At 42.2% G+C, this 24067-nt stretch overlaps 1 protein-coding gene across 3 annotated transcripts in view; it reads left to right on the top strand.

The window, feature by feature from the left end:
• DNAH3 (dynein axonemal heavy chain 3) overlaps positions 1–24067 on the top strand; it is a 272966-nt gene that overhangs the window by 55472 nt on the left and 193427 nt on the right. For all 3 annotated transcript variants that reach the window (XM_072120542.1, XM_072120545.1, XM_072120544.1), the window contains exons 8-10: positions 14293–14488; positions 15252–15377; positions 17614–17809. In XM_072120542.1, coding sequence (XP_071976643.1) covers positions 14293–14488; positions 15252–15377; positions 17614–17809 — 518 coding nt within the window. The remainder of the gene's footprint in view (positions 1–14292; positions 14489–15251; positions 15378–17613; positions 17810–24067) is intronic.

The raw sequence follows: 24067 nt of genomic DNA, 5'->3' as shown, positions 1-24067 counted from the left end.
AATAAACTAGCTAAAAAAAAAAAAAAATTACTTACCTCCATTTTTTTAATATAATGGGCCCTGAAGCTGTCGTCATCGCAGCTTCCATGCCCCCGTAAACAAACAGGGGCACGGTCCTGCGCCGACGTCTCTCCGGATTGTGCGCCTGTTTGTTTACGAAGGCATGGAAGCTGTGCTGACGACAGCTTCCGGGCCCATTATATTAAAAAATAATTTGATAAATCTTCCCTATAACCTGCTCACTTAGGGTACGTTCACACTGATGCTATGGGAACCATGATCTTGTCACATGATCACGGCCTCCATAGACTTCTATGGCTCCCGGTCACAGCGAGGTGAGCACACGGGCTTCACCGCATCATGACGGAGTCGGGCGGCTGCACGTCTCTGCCTCTGGAGGTGGGAGGGGTGAAGAGCACTCACCCCTCCCACTTCCTCCTCCTGGCCCTGTTCTTGCCCTGGATCCGGTGCGGGCGAGCGCCTGCCCGTGTGAAAGAGCCCTTACTGTTACCATCTGAAAGTAAAACTAACCATATTCTTTAGATAGCTGACAGCTATAGCTTTCAATAGCCCCCTACCACCACCCTAGAACAAGCATGCTCAGCTTGTAACATATGTTCTCAGTAAATAGGGAGGAGTAATACATAGTAATTAATCTGTGATAGCGGCTTCTTGTCTTTGAGTAGAAGGATGAAGCATGTAGAAATTTAACATGCTCCATCACTATATTTCCTTTCATCTGGTTATGCCCATACACCACTAGTGAAATTAGATGATTTTTTTTCTCTTTTTCTGATAACCAAAATAGTTGTACATAGTTATGATTCATGGCTTCCAGTCCGGATGATGGCTTAGATATGTGTACTGCACATCAGAGATGTTAATTCTACAGCATGGCAGAGGTGGCTTTCCCCTAAAGAGAGCAGACTGACACACAGATTCATTAATTGTATTAATTCTTTGCTCCACAATTAATATTCTGCCACTGTTACTTGCTCCTGGACTGTCCTGACAAATCGAGAGTGGCAGAGCAAATTCTGATTGATGAACCAATTACCAGAAGAGCTGATTAATTACTGGATGTGTCATCTGGCTGCAGATCAGTTTCCTCTATGATCTCCACAAACTAAAATCAGGAAATTGAATAAAAGATTACAATCTCAAGGACTATAAAAAATTCATAACCTTCAAGTCAATGGCTTTTCTGACCTATTTACTGCCGCTCGAGATTTAATAACAAGAGCGGATTGATCAGACTTAACACCCATTTATCTCATCAATAGATTTCCTTTAAATAAAAGAGGCGACACATGAGTGGCTGTCCAGTTCGAGGGCTGTGTCGTCTGCAATAACGGGGGCTCAGATTATTGGGGGTGATTATGTAAAAATGTGACCAGTGTCAACAATTGCTGGTGGAGCACTATTTGCTGATTTAAAGGGGCTTTGAAAAATTAGCAAAGTAGCCTGCCTACATCTAAATTGTTGCTTGTTTCCATTTTCTTTGTCTAACTGCAATACCAGGCAGATTTCTATAAAGGTAGATCGGGTGGTAGGTGCATCTATTGGACTTGAGGATAGGCCTTTTAAGAGCTTATCCTCACGTCCTTGCAATCTTTTTATAACTTTTATTTCCCTAACATGCAGATTTTCTAAAGAGGCTACTGGGGCATGGAGTAGCCGGAGCTGAGGCTACACGATGTGGCTACTCCACGCCACAGTAGCCTCTTTGACCCTTCTACCAGATATCTTTGTCCGTGATGGCTGCTGTCTGCGCATGCACAGAACAGCCGGCCTCCAGCTGTACAGTCACTGCTCCAAAGCCCGAGCTACTGCGCATGCACAGACGGCAGGCTTCGCGGACGAGGGTGTGCAGCTCCTCATTGCTGCGTGCTGAAGTTATCTGGTAGGAAGATTAAAGAGGCTGCTGTGGCGTGGAGTAGCCACGCCATGTAGCCTCAGCTCCGGCCACTCCACGCCCCAGTAGCCTCTTTAGAAAATCTGCATGTTAGGGAAATAAAAGTTATAAAAAGATTGCAAGGACGTGAGGATTATCCCTTAAAAGGTCTAGCCTCACGTCCTATAGATGCACCTACCACCCGATCTACCTTTATAGGCAGTAGATCCTTGGTGGTAGGTTTCCTTTAATATCATTGGACTCCTCTAAGGTGAATTTCATTTAATTTTACAAACTGATTTTTTTAAATTTCAGCCATAAAGAGGAACCATTTAGGAATAAGGGCAATGCTTTTTAATTATAGTTTTTTATGAAGTACCTTATATACGACTTGAGTATAAGCCGAGTTTTTCAGCACAATTTTTGTGCTGAAAAAGCCCCACTCGGCTTATACTCGGTATACTGTATATATTTAAAAAAAATGAGTACTCACCTTTGGCCATCCACTTCTCCCCTAATCTTCTGACTTCCAAGCAGTGTGGGCAGAGGCCCGCAGGCACACACCGTGGCACAGAGTGACATGAGCAGCAGCAGCACGTCGCTCCACAGTGTGTGCGTGCAGGTAGAGAGCACAATGCTTGTTATCCCACTGCCAGGAAGCCGGAGTGGAGAAGACTCCAGAGGGGAGAAGAGGACGCTGGGGGTGAGCACACCATTTTTAAAGGGTGCAATTCTGGACATAATTTTTAAAGGGGACAGTGCTGGACATAATTTTTAAAGGGGGAAATGCTGGACATCATTTTTAAAGGGTGCAGTGCTGGACATAATTTATAAAGGCGGCAGAACTGGACATAATTTTTAAAGGGGGCAATGCTGGACATTTCTGTAAAGGGGGCAGTGCTGGACATCATTTTTAAAGGGGGCAGTGCTGGACATCATTTTTAAAGGGGGCAATGCTGGACATCATTTTTAAAGGGGACAGAACTGGACATTATTTCTAAAGGGGCCAATGCTGGACATTTCTGTAAATGGGGGCTCTGCAGGACATTTTATTTATGTGAACGGAGACTACTACTGGACAATTTATTAAAGAGTAGTTGCTGCATTTTTCACCCTAGGCTATACTTGATTCAATCAGTCTTCTCAGTTTTTTGGAACATAAAAAGGTACCTCGGCTTATACTTAGGTCGGCTAATACTCAAGTATGTACAGTATTTATTGTGGGTGGGTTTATTTAAATGGCACATTCCCTTTATTAGTTATTCTCACCTGGACATTCAGGTTTATCCATCTGCCATATACATATGTTTTTTTTCAATTGCATGTAGCCATATGGTCCCATAGAAACGAGGGCAATGGGTGTAGTAGCGGTGGACACAGATGTTTTATTGAGGTGCCTGACCACCTGGATTCAGCATTCATTACCACAGAACAGCAGTGGGACATGCAGTAACTCCAGTCCATTTCATATGCAAAGAAGTGTGTTTCTATGTGCAATCCCTCCAGCAGTGGTGGTCATATCCAAGGACAAGAACATATCTTCATATATATTTATATATCAGCCTTTTCTTATTAAAGGGATTGTCGGAGAGTTTTGAAAAAAAAACTAAAGGTGGCCGGAGGGGGCTGCTTAAAAAAATAAAGCTGTACTTACCTTCCGGCGCCCTCCGGTGTCCCGCGCTGCTGTCGCTCCAGTCCGGGCGCCATATAAACAAACATGGCTGCTGTGAGTAGGGACGGATAGGCGTGGCCGGCCACAGCTGGCTGGAAGCTGAAGCCAGCACTGGAACGCGGGACACCGGAGGACGCCGAAAGGTAAGTAGATCTTTAATTTTTTTAAGCAGCCCCCTCTGGCCACCTTTAGTTTTTTTTCACAACTCTCGGACAACCCCTTTAAATTACAAGAAATGGTGGGAGGGGGAGCACAGTATAGTATGGGAGTAGCTATCTAATTAAGAAGTTGGCTGGTCCCTTAAAGGGATAAAGGTTAGGGGTATGGTAGGTGGGTGAGAGCATACGGTTAGGGGTATTGAAGGGTGGGGAGGCTACAGAAAGGAGAGCATAAGTTGGGGCTACTGGAAAGACAACATAGGTTTTGGGGTCATTTAAAGTGGAGTCCTTGGCAAATGAAAAGGGGGTCCTAAACTATGTGGCAGTGGCGGATTAAATCTTGTGGGCACATTAGGGCATGGGGTTGGGCCACTAAATAAATTTAATGGTGGTTGCTGGTGGTTGTATATGGTGGTTGCTGGTAGACTTGCACTCCATAATGTGCAGTTGCAGGGTTGGGGAGAATAGACAATTCTATTTATGCCCCTAATATAAAGTATTTCTTTAGTTAATGTAAATACAGATTTTAGTAGTTATTTCTTGGTGTGAAAACCTTCTTATTTTTTTACTGGGTTCAACTTTTCTAAACTGGTATTATTTGTTAATACATATATATACACAGATACAATTTGACATTCTTAACAATCGATAGGCATGTCATGCATTAGATTGTTCTCAGGGTAGGACAGCAGGGGTGGACGAGAATCAATCACTGACTAATCTACAGGGGGCCTTTAGCACGGGAAGTCATCAGCTCCGTACATGGTCTGAATATAGTCAGAGGCATCACCAATCGCCAATGACTATCCAATGTTAGTGTGCACCTGATGAAACACTCAGCTTACTATCACCACACCAGCAGAAGGCAGATATAAACCTCTTTAAACAAAAGTTAGATTATAAAAATATATCATGTATTTTTATTATGACATCACATATTATAACATCTGATATTAAACAAAAATGTATATAAATCCAATTGTCACTTCTCAGGGTCAATAAAGTCTCACAAACAAAAATAAGAAAAAAAAAATCAATAAACTCACATGACATTTGTGGAGATGTCTCATAACGACAAGTGAGAAATAATTCAATGGATATCAGATAAATGAAGAGAAGGAAAACATATAGAACCTGCTCTAATAAGGGGAATCCCACTGTGAAGGCCGGAGCAATCCTTTTCCACTTACTTATTAGTTGAGTTTTGGGAAAGTCCGTTGATGTTGAGCTTTAGTCTTCTATCTATAAGGATAAATAAAGACAATTTATATTTGCGTTGGGTTTTATGCATAGAAAGTGAAATGCTTGCCCTATTTTACCATGATGATGGTATTACAGATGATGCCGCATGTATATAAACTGCATTGTTGAGGCCAATCCACACGTGAAATCGCCGCAAGACTATGGCAGAAACCAATGTAATTCAGTATTGCCTTAAATTATAGATGATAGATTTTGCGTTAAATTATGGGTCTTACATGCACACGTTAATGATATGCAATTTGCTTCCTACGCTGTGTGCAAAGCTCATTTCACTGTACTGTACGCCTTAAGATGTTTCCTAGAAAGCAGTTAGTGCCGATACTGAGGAAATCTCAAGATCATTGAGGTAGCATGCAGCCCTTGTTCTCTGCTAGCACCTGGTCTCTAAATTCTGTATGAAAAAAAGCATAAAAAAACATAAACATGTTGGTTATATGTAATTTTAAGCCACCTTCATCCGGCATCGCATTTTCGTTGGATTTTAGAAATTTTCGGGATTTGCGCCGCTGTGACAGGTATTTAACTGGGGATTGTGTCGCACGTGATCGGACTGTGGCGCAATTGTGCTGGCTTGCATGTGACAGAAATCGAGGGGGGCATTGGACGATCCGACTGATTAGGACTGAGCGCGGGATTTAATATTCAAATTGGGGCAGATTTACTTACCCGGTCCATTCGCGATCCAGCGGCGCGTTCTCTGCGGTGGATTCGGGTCCGGCCGGGATTCATTAAGGCAGTTCCTCCAACGTCCACCAGGTGGCGCTGCTGGGCTGAAGTTCCCCAAGGCCCGCCGGAATGCACTGATCTTCACCAAGCCGGACCGAGTGAAGGTAAGCGCGAGCCCCGCGACACTTTTTTTAAAAAAAATGCTGCGTTTTTTCCGAATCCGTCAGGTTTTCATTCGGCCACGCCCCCCATTTCCGTTGCGTGCATGCCAGCGCCGATGCGCCACGATCCGATCGCGTGCGCCAAAATCCCGGGGCAATACAGGGAAAATCGGTGCAAATCGTAAATATTCGGGTAACGCGTCGGAAAAACTCGAATCGGGCCCTTAGTAAATGACCCCCATTGTGTCGCAACAAATGCACTTACATGCACCAGGAAGAAGAAGATGAACTCCTGCAGACCTGAGCGGGGAAGCGACACATGCAGGATATTGGGCACACAATCGACATAGTATATTGACGTCAGACAATTCACTTCGAGTGAACTTCGTCGGGTGGGTAAGTAAATATGCCCCATTGCATTTTGGAAACAAGCACTGCTTATGGAACGGGACTCCTAGTACTGTAGACATATAAGGAACCCCCTGCATAGGTCTGCAGGCCTGTGATTTATGTATTCATGGTTTTAGTACAGGATGTTGTCCTGTGAGGTGGTAGGGCATCATGTATGAATATAGGCGCAGGCGTCTTGGTCCCCGTGTCTTATGGCTCCTGTTGTATATGCCTGTGTGAAGGGGCCCTAAACGAAAATTCTCTCATTTCAATTTGCTAGTGATGTTTACAAAATAAAGATAATTTTTAACCCCTTACTTTAAAATTTTATTCAGTTTTATTGCTGTTTTGGCTCCTATAACTCAGTGATGGTCAGTGTAAGGCCCCTTTCACACTTGCATTTCTCACACGCATGTTCTGCACGTGCTTTTAATGTGCAGAACGTGCATTGCACTCTGACCCATTGTAATCAATGGGTTTTTGCAGACTTGCATTTTTTTCACTCACGTTTTTTTAACACACGTTTAGTCCTCTTTCCCACTTGCGTTGCAGATCACGTCAGAATGTGATCAGGGTGCGATCAGGGTTTGGTCAGTGAAAAACTGAGATTTTTTATCAGAGGTCAATCAGATTTCAGTCAGAGTTTGTTCAGTGTCTCAGTTTTTCATGCGCATTTATTTGGTGTTTTCAGTGCATTTTCAATACATTTTTCACACACAGATAACCCTGGGAAAAAGACTCAAGACTCAAGATCAGTGAAAAACGCATTGCGCTTGCATTGGACTTGCATGTGTCTCAGAGTGCAGTGTGTTTTTCACTGATCAATTGCCATAGAAAAGATAGACCATAGTCCTGAGTCTTTTTCACGCTTGTTATCTGCGTATTGAAAGTGCTCTGAAAACACCAAAAAATTGTGTGAAAAACTGAGACACTGAACGAACTCTGATTGGAAACTGATTGAACTTTGATGAAAAATGTTAATTTTTCACTGACCAAACCCTGATTACTCTCTGATCAAACTCTGACTTGATCTGCAACGCAAGTGTGAATGCCGCCTAAGATTCCAGAGTGTGGGCGGGGACTCTCTAAGCAGATACTTAATGATTCCGCTAGTTCTGTGAGCTGAAAATGTGGTTAGATTATCAGGGTACAGGTTTATATACACTTTCATTTAGCTTCTGAACATTGTACTAGTATCTGACACATAGAGAGATGAGACAGATCAAAGATTATGAGATGGATACATTGTGTACACACAATGACACTCTTAGCACTCCTCCCCCTCCCTATTTTTGCTGCTATTTTTGGAAGTAAAGCCAAGTTTTTCAAACTGCGGACAGCTCCTTTAAATTTACTTTCTCATTCAGTCCTCAAATATTGATTTTATGACTGAAGTGACTCGCTATATACCTCTTGTCATTTCCTAGTAAAATGTCTCAGAAAACGTGAGAAGATTTCTTTTGTTGATTGCAGAATCTTGTAATAAAGAGCTTAATCCCCCTCTAATCCCTTATTTGGTATGACAAGTCTATGCTGAGGGTTTCTTACAGTTTTTAATGAGGAGGAATATGTTCAGCAATTGCAGAGCAAAAAAACAAGATCAGATATTTAGCCAAAGTTATACTGGTGGAGAGAGAGCGAGAGAGAGTCAGAGAGAGAGAACAAAAAAGGCAACACTTCAGGATTTAAAGTGAAAAAATGACCACGCTTTATTAATCATAAGTCATAACGTAAGTGGCTGAAGCCTTTCTTAAGAACTCTTAAGGGTCCGAAACGTTGCTCTTTCAATTCATGGACTTTGTCTAGGTCCTGGGATGGCACAATTGTACTGATATTATTGTGTGCTGCTTGTTTCTTTTGTATATTCTTATAGAATTCAATACAGATGATCTAGTTATACATTTCCAGATGCATTTGTGACTATTTCCCACAGTAATGGCCAAATTTGTCAAATTTAATCGAAGATTGTTTCAAAAACATCTTGGCCAGTAGAAACAACCCAGATTTCTCCAGCTAGCCCGTCATTGATATCAATGGCTGTAGTGCCGCTTACATTTCACAAGAGGCACAGGAGCCAACTACAATTTATAAATGGAAGCATGCAGAATTTTGTGGCTAGAATCAATCCTGTTTGTAAGCAGTGGGAGGTGTTAGCAGAATGATTTGCATTTGGAGAGGAGTTATGAAATTTCTTCTCAGGTGTGAACACTGCCTTACATAGTACACCTTATAGAACAGACTGCAGATGCAGCTACCAACTCCTCCACAACATATGGTACATTTTGTATGGAGGGGGCCCCAAATCTTTTCCTCAATCCATCCTTTACACTTGCCCTTTATGATTAACCCCTTTTTTTCAGGGTTCTAAATATATAAGAGATAATGCATACAAAGTATCCTATTACAGATCTCAAATGACCGCAATTTCTGAAAAATTTTTTTTAGACATACCCTTTTTAAATAAGAGTTTACATTCCAATTCCGAGTAAAGTCAGCAGAATAGAAAGAAAAAAAAAATAAAGATAATACCGTACCCTGCAGGGCACCAACATTTCTAGCTTCAGTTTCCGAGACCCTACTCTCCATACATACTGACTGTGGGCAGAGTCAAATAGCCCATTATCCATTTGATTTTATCCAAGCACACCAGTATACAGTTTAAGGATTTTAGTAGGACACATGGGCAAAATTCATGTATCCGTTTTCCGAAAAAGTTTACATGAATTTTGGCCGTGTGTCCTGTTAAAATCCTTAAAGGGAACTTGTCACCATCACACTATTTTACTCTAATAACTTGTGCCAAAAGCCCATCACATGGCAAATGCATATGTTCTTTTGTCATGTTTGTGGCATGTGTACATCAGCTAATATCCTCATTATACCAACGTACCTTGCTCCCTGCCAGGGTCCCCCTGAAGTCCCAGGGGTTGGGATTCAAATTTAAACCGTTGTCTGCTCCACATCCATGTGACATCATGGATGGGTGACCACTAGGAGGAATGCCTGATTCTGTGACGTCAGCTCACCGCTGCATTGCCGGCGCTTGAAGGGAGAGCTGTATCTCTGTGACATGAGTAGTGAGAGCCTTGCAATGGTGAGCTAATGTCACAGAAGGGCGGCAGTTAAGAATCAGGCGTCCCTCCCATGGTTCCTAGTGCCTGCTGTGATGTCACATGGAGGGGGGTTTCAGTGTGTGGGCACCGCTAAAGGATGAGGAGCAGACAACAGTTTGTATTTGAATCCCAGCCCCGGGACTTCAGGGGGACCCTGGCAGGGAGCCAGGTACGTTGGTATAATGAGGATATTAGCTGATGTACATATGCATTTGTCATGTTACAGGCTTTTGGCACATGTTATTAGTGTAAATTAGTGCTTTGGTGACAGGTTCCCTTTAAATTGCATATTGTTGTGCTTGGATTACACATTCTACACATGATCTTGGAGTTGGACCCCTAATTTTTAAGCACCCTCCCATCTTAATTATCTATTGAAGATAATAATATGCCCATTCTGGTAGATAAATAATTGCATCCTCCACACTAACTTTGTTTTGATAAGCAAACAGCAAGCCATCCGAATATATGGTCACTATCTTCAAATGACTCAAAATCAATTTTTCCAGTGTCTTCATGACATGAGATGTTAAAACAATAGGTCGATAATAGTCTGGCTTAGCTACAGGGGACTTCTTAGGCAGCTCACTTAAGATGCCACTTACAGGGGTTTTCTCATAAAACCAAGTTTCTTAAATATACTCAGGATAACAAAATAACACATTCTCTAATTTACCTCTACCCCCTTCGCAGTAAGGTGTTAAAATGATCTTTATTGTGTAAACATCACTAAGGGATTGAGATTTGAGAAATTTTTTTGTGGGAAAACCCCTTTAACTCTGACACACATACTTTCAGTACCTGTGGATGGACTCCATCTTGAACACTTGCAATAATTAATTTTTTTCAACGGTCCCTCCACCTCAGTACTGTTGCACACAAAAATACACCAGACACAATGGGGCAGATTTACTTACCTCCAGTGGCGCGTTCTGTGTGGAGGATTCGGGTCTTCCGGCGATCCACTAAGGTAGTTCCCCCGATGTCCACTAGGTGTCGCTGCACTGAAGTTCACCGTCCTCCACTGGGTGCAGGTAAGCGCGTGTCAAGGGACACTTCTTTTTTTTTTTTTTTAAATGCGGCGGTTTTTCCGAACCCCTCGGGTTTTCTTACGGCCACGCCCCCGATTTCCGTCGCATGCACGCTGGTGCCGATGCGCCACAATTCAGGGAAAATCATCGCAAAACGGAAAAATTCGGGTAACCGAATTTAGTTAATGACCCCCTTTGTGTGACAAATAATTCTTGCACCAATATCTACACTCCACCACTCCAGAATAGTAGTAGATGATAGTAGTAGTACTGAGCCCATACTGTATATGCAGGATAAGGCTATTAAGACACATGAAGCGGCATGGGGCGTTCATGATTTGCGCCTTCACACTGCCCATATCTCCCAACTTTTGGGCTAGAGAATGAGGGACAAAAAGTCCATCCCCATTTTTTTAAACCAAGCCCATTGCCGCAAGCGTAAAATAATATTGTCCTTAATGGCCCCCACATATTATAATGCCCCTTTCCTGTGGCCAACTACCCTGTGGACCCATATAATACCCCCTAATGCAACTAACAACATATAACCTCTTTAATTTCATCCTCCCTTTACATTTGGTCCAACCAATTTTATTTATCTTTCCAAACTTATAATGCTAAAGGTTTCTGCACTTGTGCTCCCTCCCCTCTCCTCCTTATATTGTATAATATTTTTTCTCCTCTTCCCATTGTGGCCCCTGCTCTCCATCCCCCTCATATTGTGTTCTCCTGTCCTCCACGCCCCCCATGTTATGGACCTCTGTCTTCCATCCCTGTTATATATTGGGGCCTCCTGTTCTCCATCCTCCCATACTGTGGCCTCCTGTCTTTGATCCTCCTCATACTGTGGCCCCCCTGCTCTCCATCCACCTCATATTGTGGTGCCTTGTTCTCCATTCATCTCTTACTGTGGCGCCATATCAGGTCAGACCTGGTGTTGAGGTGCCCTGCCGGTGCGGCGCAGCCTTCCAGTGGATTAATCAGGAGGATGGGGCCCCCTGATTGTACTGGCAGGTCATACACTGGCACACTTAGAGCCTCTATGTTTTTAGGATACAGATATAGGCTAAGATGGGAATGTCAGGGGACCCCCTGCTGCTTTATAGGCATCACAAATGTAGTCACAAATGAAGCTTTTCTTTGTTTCATTATACATAAGGATTTCATCTTCACTCAAAAAATTGACTGAGCTGATTACATTTTTGGTGTTGAGATTTTTTTCAGCTCAGCTTCTTATCACATGTCATTGCTATATTGGATTTGAATATATAACAGCTAAGCAGGGTATGGATGGTACTGAGGGATCACCATGTGTCTGTGCTTATCTTTCCATACCATATTCATTTTTAATAGGGAATTATAGAAGCAGCTGTTTCAATGTAAACTTCCCCACATGCAGTGTATTTTCCTGGACGTCACTACATTCGGAGGCATACATAATCATACAGGGAAGTTGGGGAATTGATAATATACAAGGTTTAATCAAACATGGTTAGGAAGAGATTTTCAGTCTTGCATAGTAATAAAGAGCTGAACCTAAGAGTCTTTACACTTGGCATAATGGATCATTGTGAATGGTAGCATATGGGACATCTGGGTAATACATTACATTGTAATATTTCACTGCATTATTCTCATCTGAGAATATATGTGCATTTCAAAATGTAGCACAGAGTAACCTGCACAGTCTATGATCAATGTCACCTGATAGATTGAGCTTCAGTATTTCCAGGCTACTATTATCATTGCTTCTTGGAACATGCCGGTATGTAAAATCTTTCATAATCCAATCATCTGGAGAATTTCACATTACAAGAAGGATTGTTCTATGATTTGGTTACAGAAAGAGAAGTGGATGAATCCATAGAATATGCTTCTTGTGAACTGTGAACAAGAGGCATGATCAGCACATGAAGTGTTCCAATATGGATCCAGTGCTCAATAAAGATGAAATATTATCTTGCATTCAGTTCAAGCATTATACACAAAGTACTTTTTGGCTGTACATGTTGCTTGTAAATACATCTCTCTTAAAGGGGTATTCTCGTCTGGGCATTCACAGTCAGTTTCATTAATCTTCCATATATAAACATTTCTTTAATTAGATGTTATTAAAAAAAATTTGCCCGTGTGAAGATAATTTTTCATATATGTAGTCATATGGTCCATTAGAAACAAGACTGTGTCCTTGGAAACGGCCATCTCTGCTGGAGTGATAGCACAAAGAAATATACAAAAAAATATTTTTTGTATATGAAATGTCCGGGAGTTACTGCATGTCCCACAACCGCCCTGTGGTAATGAACCCTGATGCCAGGTGCTCAGGCAGGGTTCAATAGTACATGTCTGGCCACTGCTGCCAGAGCACGGGGTGGTTGTATCCAATGAAGCTATCTTGTTTCTAATGGACAGCAAGGCTACATTTATGAGAAATTATCTTTTCACAGGAACATTTTTTTTAATAACATCCAATTGAAGAAATGTTTACATATGGCTAATGAATTAAATTAAATGTGAATACACAGATGGGAATACCCCTTTAAAGGAAATCTACCATCAAGCATGATAAACATGGGGCACTTACTTATAGATCCAGGCACTGTGGTAATCTACTTATATTTGTTAAACATGGCTTCCTTCCTTCTAAAATAAACTTTTAAAATTATGCTAATAAGCTAGAATGGTAGATGGTAGATTTCCAGTAATATCCTAAACCTTAAACTATCCTTCCCTAACCATATAACACGTTCTAACCTATGGTAATCTAAAGTTTAATAAGTTAAAGTTTTAACATGTTAATTTCCCAAGGAGGCTACCGGGGCGTGGAGTAGCCTCTCCAGGAGTTTCCAAAAGCCATTTTTGGAAACCTGCAGCACTATTCATAATGAAATGCTCAGTAACATCCATTCTGGTGGGTAGTGAGATTACCAGCTCTAGTCCCATTGCTTTCCTTGTATCTTACCGTAATATCTGTGTTGGCGTCATCCTCAGTCAACAAGAGGCAGCCGGGGATGCTCTGATTAACATTGTTCTTTTTGAACACTGGTCTATTTCTTTCTGGTTATCCTATTGTCTATTGATTTGGTACTTTGTTGTCCTCTAGGTATCTAGCAACTTTTCTTACACTTTGTTTGTCCTGTCCTCTTCTGTTTTTTTATCACTTAAAGAGGACCTTTCAGGGTGATTTGGGACACTAAACCACCCACAGGTCCTTATAGAACGGTGGTTTAGTGTCCTAAACCGCACTTCGCCCTCTGTGACCACTTTGAAAAATAGAAAGACTTTATACTTACCTAGAGATGAATTTAATGAGGCGCCTCTGACTCATCTCTTGTGGTGCCCACACCATTGCAGTTCTTCAATGAAGCCTGTGTACTACACCCTGGTTTCATTGCCTAAGCTATGGTGCACGGGCAGTGAAACTGCAGTGTAGTATCCGGCTTCACTGCACAACTGGGCAGGCCCTGACCTAGGTATGTATAAAGTTTTATCATTTTAATATCGGCCATGGGACTTAATAAAGGGCGATTTGGAAAACTAATAAAGAACAGTGGGTGGTTTAGTGTCCCGGACAGGTCCAGGAGTTAAGCAAGGACTGTCACCCATTTACTGGCCATAGCCTAGGGTGCTTTCAAGGAACTAGGTTGGAAAAGTCTGGTGGATTTAGTTTTAGGCTTCACAGTCTGTGTCCGTCTTTTCTTTTCCCAGTTGGCCCATTATACTTACTTTTAGTTGAGGCTTTACCCTCATTGTCTCATCTCATGGCCATGTACAGTATTTCCAGATACCTTTAAAATGTTACTCTCTGTTACATCCCCATCAGAGATGGTAAACTATTACAAATTATGGTTCTGTCACGTAGCTGCCTGTCACATTAATATTTCACAATTCCATTTGCCAATTGTTCACTGATCAGAATAATGAATAGTTTTTCTATTTCCCAGTTGATTACATCCTAAAGGATCCAGAAGAGAGAGACAGACTGTTTATTAGCAGCATCCCTCGTTCCTTTCCCCATCGGGTGATTCGTGCCCCCGTTCCTTGGCACTCTTCGTACAGTGAAGCCCATGCATGGAATGAAGATCACCTTTTCATAACCAATCCCATGATGCTGTCTCTGCAAGAACTCTGGATTTCCCAGTAAGAATTATCATTATTTGTTTTGACAGCTGGAGGTGTCGGAGGTTGCACTTCCAATGATATTATATTGTCGAACTATAATGTAGATGGGTCATCAGTATTTTAAACCTAGAAGACCCAAATAAAGGGGTTTCTCCATCTTGACCTCTAGGTAGTGGATAGCCCCATTTCACATTGCATGTAACTCCGTGGGACTCCCAGAAACTAGAGGGCCCAACACATTGGTGGAATACAAGTTCACCGACTGTGAGCAAGATAAAGACCCTTAGGTGCGACGTGGTGCTGTCTGGCACCTCAGTGCTCTACTATGTTAAACTAGAGGGGATAAACTAGAATGAGGGAGGACAAGGAAGGCAATGCTGGGCAGCCACCTGTCACACCAAATGATGGGGTTTACCATTTGAGGGGCCTCAAAACATAACTTCAGCTGGTTCCCCAAAATGCCAAATCCGATCCTGTATACCATTTGTCACCGGATATCACCTACAGATGTGGACCATGAAGCAAAGGGAGGTCCACGTATGCCTGCCATGTCCGGCATAGAAATGTCTAAGATGGCAATACCCGTTTAAGATGTTAAATTTTATGTAAGGTGTTAGAATAACTTCCTGCTGTGATTTCAGTGACGATAAAGCATTTTTATGAACAAAAAGGAGGGTCTTCATATCTAGGTTTTAGTGCTACGACCTCTAACTTGTTATATCAATCCTTTCATGTAGAATATAGAAACATTCCTCTCTCGTCTCTTTTTATCACATTTTAGGTTCAGCGATCTGAGATTTGTACGCACAGATGAAATGCTCTCGGGAAGCTTACCGCTGCTTCCTGCTGAATTTGAAGACCTGGTTGAGAGGCATTGCTCAGACGCCCGCTCTATATTACGCAATAAGTAAGTTCATTGTGCCCAAGTGTGGGCTGTATTGATAGTGTATATATCTATACAACTAATGATAGTTATTATCCTGCAATTATGGACAACACGGCTGAACTGTGACGGCCTCTCATTATTCCTAATCTTTGATCCTGCTGCCAGTGGTAAATATAAAAGGGCTGTTTTGCTGGATTCAGGTTGATTATATACCATGTAGCGTACAGTATATGTGTCTCTTCTCTCGTGTTAATAACATGGCTAGTAATGAAATGGCAGTGGGATTTGAAAGCATCAAATGGGTAAATCAATGCGGCAACTAATAGGGAAGGGAATTCAATTTGTATTCTTGCATTAGTGGAGGATGTGTTCATGCGTTATGCCTCAATTACAGAGGTTGTAGCTAGGCTTTCATACACCTTAGACAAAACTTTACTGTTCTATACTGGGATCTGAATACAGTGGTCAAGGCTGAGTAGCTTGTATATACTACTGTTAAACTAGTTTCTTCTTCCTGACCACCTTTAGCAAGAGTTACATAAGAGTGGGAATAAGCATAGGAGAACAAAATAATGAAAATTATAATGAAAAATGTAATGTAATGGTAAATACTGAAAAATGCATACCTTGAGATATCTGGCTAGTAAGTAAAAAGGTAAGTTTTATAGCAGGTAAAAGGACACTCTCACCAGCTTTTACCACACTAAACTGCCTGCCTCCCAAGGTAGGGTCTGAAATGTGAAATCTGGCTAGTTTACCTTTAAAAAAAAGACAATCAAAGCCATATGCAAATGAGCTGAAAAGAGTCACTTTTTGCCTGAGATGAGTCTGTTTTAGAGGCTGAAGGGGGAAGGTGACTTCAGAGCGTCACACAGGCTCTATAATACCTAGAACCATGAATACATTACCTGAGGAGGCTGGTGTAAAAGCTGTGGACAGAAACACTTTAAAAAGAAAATAATCCTATAATATTCAGGTCATCTCTACTTCCTGATCCCATTCAACACACAGGAAGTGAATGCATAGCCAACCACAGCCATGAGCCAAATTTTCTGTGTCTCAAGAGGGACCACACGCACCATCAGCAACCACTACGCAGTGGTGAGATAGTAAGCAAAAATATATTTGATCATTTATCTTAAAGAGGCTGATCACTTTCAGCAAATATTTGACATTTTTTATGCTAACATAGTTTTACAATATACTTTGTTTATTAATTCCTTGCAGTTTTCTAGATCTCTTTTTGCTGTCATTCAACAGGAAGCTTTATTATTTACTTCCTGTGAGTAGAAACCTGTCCCTGGTCATGTGATGTCCCCCAGGTGCACGGCTCCCATCACAGAAAGTAATCACAGTTGTGTGTTATAACAAGCTGTGCATTTGTGTGACATCAGATGAACATGGAAAGATTTATATCCAGTGGAAGTAAACGATAGTCTATGCTATGCTGTTTTAAAAAATGTCTTTTTCAGCATTCGGAATCATTTCAGTAGTTCATATAAATTTAATTCGCATTAATCTGCTTCCTGCCAGCAGCATGTGGGGAGTCCTAGGAAGGCGGTAGCTGCAGCCTGTGTGGGTCTGTGTCAGTCTCCTCTCCTCCACACTTATCCAGCCCCCTCCCCACTTTCTGTCATGTGTATTGAGCGGGTGGGAGGGGGATGGTGTGGAGGAGAGGAAGAATGCATAAGGAGCCACAGACACACACAGGCTGGAGCTGTCTCTCTCCTGGGACTCACCACATGATGCTGGCAGGGAGCCACGTAATGTGAATTAGTCTTATGTCAACTCCTGAAAGTAATTAAAATGCTGACAAAGGCATATTTAAAATCAGCTCAGCATAGGCTACAGCTATAAATGACACTTTTTGTGACAGGTTCGTTTAAAGCTGGGGCAGCAAGGGTCAGAATCCCATCCACATATTTTGTAAAAAAAATTTTTGCACTTATACTTGGAATTCCCAGTCTCTCCATTTTTGCTGCAGGCTTTACTTTACAGTGTTCAACCTTTATGATGTATAAGATGGTAGACGCAGGGGTCCACCACTTAAGACATCCAATTTAAGATATTTTTCGGCTGTTTCTGACCCGGATAATCTGTTCCTCTTTGGACACATCACTACAGAAACGACCTGTACGACTCTTTTAACCCCCTACCATTACACCATTCAGCCAATGCATTGTAAATACAGGGCGCCGGAACATGTTACATGGTCATTTGAACTTCCCCTCTGATCGGAGTTTTTTGGCTGTCTTAGATGGATACCACTTTGTGCTTCACTCTTCAAAACCGAGAAGGATAAGTGGATTCATTTAGTCCCCCAGCACGAGAACGACTCCGCCATTCAGGTTCAAGAGTTTTTTGCCTGTGTTTCTTCTCTGATGTCGCTGCAGCTGCGTGGGATGGTGACCAATTCTCTTCAGGACTTGCTGACTTTTTTCACCATACACAAGGTAATTACTGTGGGAGGCTGGATAATGATCCGTAGTATTCCTATATGTTTTAAGTCCCACAGACAAGTAAATTGGAACGGCCCTAATTGAATATCTCTATTATAAATGTTTCCGTCAGACTCAAGGTCAGAGTCACCATTAAGTTCCTGATATTCACCTGCTCTTTATTATACATCGCAAAGGTTGAGTTTATCTCTCCACAACCATGTGGGCTTATAATAAACCTCACAATATAATATAGAACATTAGCCTGACTGTGCAGGACTGGCAAGTGTGTGTGATGCTTGTAATTACATCCTCTAGGTATAAGGGAAAACACCACTTTCCTTACTGCGGTAATGGATGTTTTTGAATTGGGATAATTGGTGCTTGTTCCTTTATTCCTGAGAATAAATTAAGTTACATCCTGAGCATTCAAAAGATGTGTAAAATGGAGACTAGTCATTGCTTTATGCTTCAGTCCAATCAATGTAAAGTACCGACGTGGGGGTTGATGTCTAGCTTGATTTTCCGAATTATATATTTATATGAGTAATTTATGCTTAAAGGACATCTACCTTTAGATTTACTGAGTGCCCTAACTTACTTCCTTGTCTATGTTCCTAGTGGATGGTACAGTTTTTGTTTAGTCCAGGAACGACCATATTTTTCTAAAAACGACTTTATAAAATAATGCGAATGAGCCAGAGGTGCAGTGGCCTACGTCATTGGAGAGCCTCTTGGCCCCGTCGTCTCTTAATTTATGCCCATCCCCCACTCTCTTAATATTTTCCTGGTCCTGCCCGTCTATCCTCAGACAACTAATGACGTCACCCGGCTGTCTGCAAGAACATGGCCCTTCCCGGACAAAACAAAAACGGTGCCATCCACTAGGAACCCAGATAAGAAAGTAAGTTAGGGCAGTCTATCATCAGTAAATCTATGAAAGGAATCTATCAGCAGTATTGTCCATACAAAGCCATGCACAGTCTTTGGTATTACCCAGAAACCTGTGTAATCATTCCTGTGTAAGTTAGTGGCAACAGGACTATGAAAAATGAATTTATATTCCAGGATTTTAGCTGGACTTGGGGGAGTATCTTCAGGCTGTTGTCCTCTTCTGTTCCCCAGACCCTCCCTTCTTGCTGTAGTATGAAAACAGAAGCCTGCTACAGCTTTTATTCAGAGCAGTCAATGACCCCAGACATATCGCAAAAGCAACGCAGCAGAAATACAAATCTCAAAGCCCATCAAAATATAATATTAGGCTAGGTTTGATATCATAGAGGACATATGATCTAGAATGATGTAGTTTATATAATATCCCTTCTCCAGGTATGTGTATGTTGTAAAATAAATACATTTTCTATGTTATAGATTAAAGTTTCTGCAGCTGTCGCGCATTGAACTATTTTTCTGTAGATGTTTTTGTTCTTTGCTAAGTAAAGAATTTAACTGTATGACTACATGTTATCTGTCCGGTGTTTTCTGTAAGGAAAAGGGCAAATGCATAGAACATCCAGTGCACAGAGTGTTCAGTGATCCCTGTAATTAGTTGTAAAGAGACGCTGCATTCACTATGATGAGCTTAGATGACAAAGAACTAGCATCTGAGTCACACCTGACACCATACACAATACAAAACCCTGGCAGGTCCTGAATAGTGGCTGCATGAATATGCTAAAAGACAAGAGAAAAGAGTAGCAGAAACACTCCACAGTATAATAAAAACTGTACACTGCTTGCCAACTTATACACCAAATTGCTTAAATCAATTACTTTATATATGTTTTATGACTGTTAATGTTATACAAACACAATTCCTCTACATGTATACTCACACACAGACAACTCTGTTGCATACACTGTACATACACATAGCTCCCAACCGTCCCGATTTTGACGGGACTTTCCCGTTTTTCGTACCCCTGCCCCGCGTCACGGGCAGCTATGATATTGTCACGGATTTCCCCCCCAGGTCCCGCTGTGTCCCGGCGCTGTGTCCGCATAGTAAATACTTTGAAAGTCTGAACTCACAGTACAGAATGGCTTCTACAGACGTCGGGAGGGAATCCTTTTCAGAGAAGTGTCGGGCTTAGCGCAGAGCAGGGACCACGTCATCAGCTTCAGATCTGTCCATATATGGTCGCTGCATCTCCTAGGGTTCCCCAGAGCAGACATCGGGAGGGAATCCTTTTCAGAGAAGTGTCGGCTTAGTGGAGAGAGCAGGGACCACGTCATCAGCTCAGATCTCTATCTGTCCATATATGGTCTCCAGGTCTTCCCCAGACACAAGCTCTTTATATAATTAAATTAAATAAAGTTTTGGCCAGGCTGAGATTCGAACCTGGGACCCTCTGCACCATAGACAGGAGCCTAACTAACTGAGCTATAAGCCCAGTGATACAGAGCTGGGGATTTCTGGTAAGTAAGAAGTGTTATCTGCAATTTACACTGTGACACAGACTAATGCACTGATATATAGAGAGGGATCTTCTCAGAGATTATTATTGTAATTATTGAGACTATTATTATTATTATAAATTTTATTATTATGGAGATGATTATTAATAATGGTAAAAATAATAATAATCATCTCAATAATAATAATAATAATAATAATAGTCTCAATAATTACAATAATCTGAGAAGATCCCTCCCTATATACCAAGGCAGTATCTGGTCATAGTTCTTAGTTACCAAAATTCTCCACTTGTTAATCACTGAGGTTATAGCTCAGTGGGTTGAGGCGCTGTGTTATTATTGTACATGGACACTGCAGGTTCTGGGTTCAAATCCCAATGAGGATAATTTTTTATTTTTTTTTTAAATTATGATTTTTATTATTTTTAATATGGCTAAAATTTGGGGCGTGGCCAGGGAGTGATTGGGGGTGTGGCTTACGCGTGCCGCCATTTTGTCCCTCTTTCCTTTTCCCAAATGTTGGGAGGTATGCATACACACACAGACCATATCTCCCAACCCGCCCGAATTTGGCGGGACAGTCCTGGTTTTTCACCTATAAAAATAATAATAATAATAATTGTCTCCATGATAATAATAATAATAAAATTATAATAATAGTCATCGCAATACAATAATAATCTCTGAGAAGATGTATCTCTATACACCAGGGCATGGATCTTGTGTCACAGTGTAACAGTGAAACTCTTAGTTACATAAAATCCTCCCATTGACAACCACTAAAACCATAGCCTAGTGGATAGAGGCTCTGGGGCAGATTTATCAAGCTGTCTGAAAGTCAGAATATTTCCAGTTGCCCATGGCAACCAATCACAGCTTCCCTTTAAAATATTCATGAGCACTGGTAAAATGAAAGCTGAGCTGTGATTGGTTGTCATTGGCAACTAGAAATATTCTGACTTTCAGACAGCTTGATAAATCTGCCCCAATATCTCTATTGCTACGTGTGCCGCCATTTTTTTCCTCTTTCTCTTCCAGAAATGTTGGGAGGTATGCACAGACAGCTCTGCTTCTGCTGCATACACAGTGCATATCTACCCAGACAGCTCTGTTGCATGCAAAGAACATGCACACACAGACAGCTCAGTTGCATAAACAGTAGTTGTACACGTACAGACAGCTTTGCTGCATGCACAGAACATGCACACACAGACAGCTCTGTTGCATACACAGTACTTGTACACATACAGACAGCTGTGCTGCATACTTAGCATGTGCACACACAGACAGCTCTGCTGCATGCTTTGTAAATGCACACACAGACAGCTCTGCTGCATTCTCAGTACATGAACACACAGGCAGCTCTGCTGCATGCTCAGTACATGCACACACAGACAGCTCTGCTGCATGCTCAGTACACGCACACACAGACAGCACTGTTGCATACACAGTCAGCTCTGCTGCATACTTAGTATGTGCACACACAGACAGCTCTGCTGCATTCTCAGTACATGAACACACAGGCAGCTCTGCTGCATGCTCAGTACATGCACACACAGACAGCTCTGCTGCATGCTCAGTACACGCACACACAGACAGCACTGTTGCATACACAGTCAGCTCTGCTGCATACTTAGTATGTGCACACACAGACAGCTCTGCTGCATTCTCAGTACATGAACACACAGGCAGCTCTGCTGCATGCTCAGTACATGCACACACAGACAGCTCTGCTGCATGCTCAGTACACGCACACACAGACAGCACTGTTGCATACACAGTCAGCTCTGCTGCATACTTAGTATGTGCACACACAGACAGCTCTGCTGCATTCTCAGTACATGAACACACAGGCAGCTCTGCTGCATGCTCAGTACATGCACACACAGACAGCTCTGCTGCATGCTCAGTACACGCACACACAGACAGCACTGTTGCATACACAGTCAGCTCTGCTGCATACTTAGTATGTGCACACACAGACAGCTCTGCTGCATTCTCAGTACATGAACACACAGGCAGCTCTGCTGCATGCTCAGTACATGCACACACAGACAGCTCTGCTGCATGCTCAGTACACGCACACACAGACAGCACTGTTGCATACACAGTCAGCTCTGCTGCATACTTAGTATGTGCACACACAGACAGCTCTGCTGCATTCTCAGTACATGAACACACAGGCAGCTCTGCTGCATGCTCAGTACATGCACACACAGACAGCTCTGCTGCATGCTCAGTACACGCACACACAGACAGCACTGTTGCATACACAGTCAGCTCTGCTGCATACTTAGTATGTGCACACACAGACAGCTCTCCTGTATACTCAGTACATGCACACCTCTCCTGTATACTCATTACATGCACACACAAACCGCTCTGCTGCATACACAGACACCTCTATTGTAAATAATTGATGATATGCTGATAAAATGGAGTCTTGACTTCACATGACAGTAACATAATGATAATTTTTTTTTTAGTAATGGAGCTTTGTCCTCTTAATGACATGGAAAGGTACATGATACATATACATCATGTTCAGCTTCCTCTCATGTTTGCTTGTAAAGTGCTATGATTACAGATGATCTATATGCAGTAAGTAGGTAATAGAGCACAATACTTTCTCCTGACAGCATTACATGTCCCTGTTCTATTAGCTATTTTATAGTATTTCCATCAGTATAGGAAGGCATAAATACATACAGTGTCAGGGAATTGCTGACATACACTCTGCTTTGCTGCAAGTGAAGTCCCTTTCTGTAAATGATTGCTTGTCAAATATAATATTAAGTAATTCTTAGCCAACTTCATACTTCATTTTTTCATCAAAACACATGAGAAATATTTTGAAAGTAAACCTGTTAGGTAAGATATTGGATCGCAGGAAATTAATGATAAAGTTAGAGAATTTGTGCTATGAGTTTTTTTGTGCTGTATAGGTTTATGTACAAGAGTAATGATTTCCCTGCCCACACACACACTAAGAGTCCTGATTACCCCACCCACACACAGTGATTGACAGTGAGAGTCCTGATTACCCCACCCACACACAGTGATTGACAGTGAGAGTCCTGATTACTCCACCCACACACAGTGATTGATAGAGAGAGTCCTTATTACCCTGCCCACACACAATGATTGACAGGGAGAGTCCTGATTCCCCCACCCACACACAGTGATTGACAGTGAGAGTACTGATTACTCCGCCCACACACAGTGATTGAGAGCGAGAGTCCTGATTACCCTGCCCACACACAGTGATTGACAGTGAGAGTCCTAATTACCCCACCCACACACAGGGATTGACAGTGAGCGTCCTGATTACACCACCCACAAACGGTGATTAACAGTGAAAGTCCTGATTATCCTGCCCACGCACAGTGATTGACAGGGAGAGTCCTGATTACCCCGCCCACACACAGTGATTGACATGGAAAGTCCTGATTACCCCGCCCACACACAGTGATTGACAGGGAGAGTCCTGATTACCCTGTCCACACACAGTGATTGACAGTGAGAGTCCTGATTACCCCGCCCACACACAGTGATTGACGTGGAGAGTCCTGATAAACCCGCCCACACACAGTGATTGACAGGGAGAGTCCTGATTACCCTGTCCACACACAGTGATTACCCCGCCCACACACAGTGATTGACAGTGAGAGTCATGATTTCCCCCGCCCACACACGGTGATTGACAGGGACAGTCCTGATTACCCCGCCCACACACAGTGATTGACAGGGAGAGTCCTGATTACCCCCGCCCACACACAGTGATTGACAGGGAGAGTCCTGATTACCCCCGCCCACACACAGTGATTGACAGGGAGAGTCCTGATTACCCTCTCC

Source organism: Engystomops pustulosus, chromosome 8 (assembly GCF_040894005.1).
Source record: "Engystomops pustulosus chromosome 8, aEngPut4.maternal, whole genome shotgun sequence".
NCBI lineage: Eukaryota > Metazoa > Chordata > Amphibia > Anura > Leptodactylidae > Engystomops > Engystomops pustulosus.
Note: the sequence above shows the minus strand (reverse complement) of the source record. Positions and strands in the feature narration are given on the sequence as shown.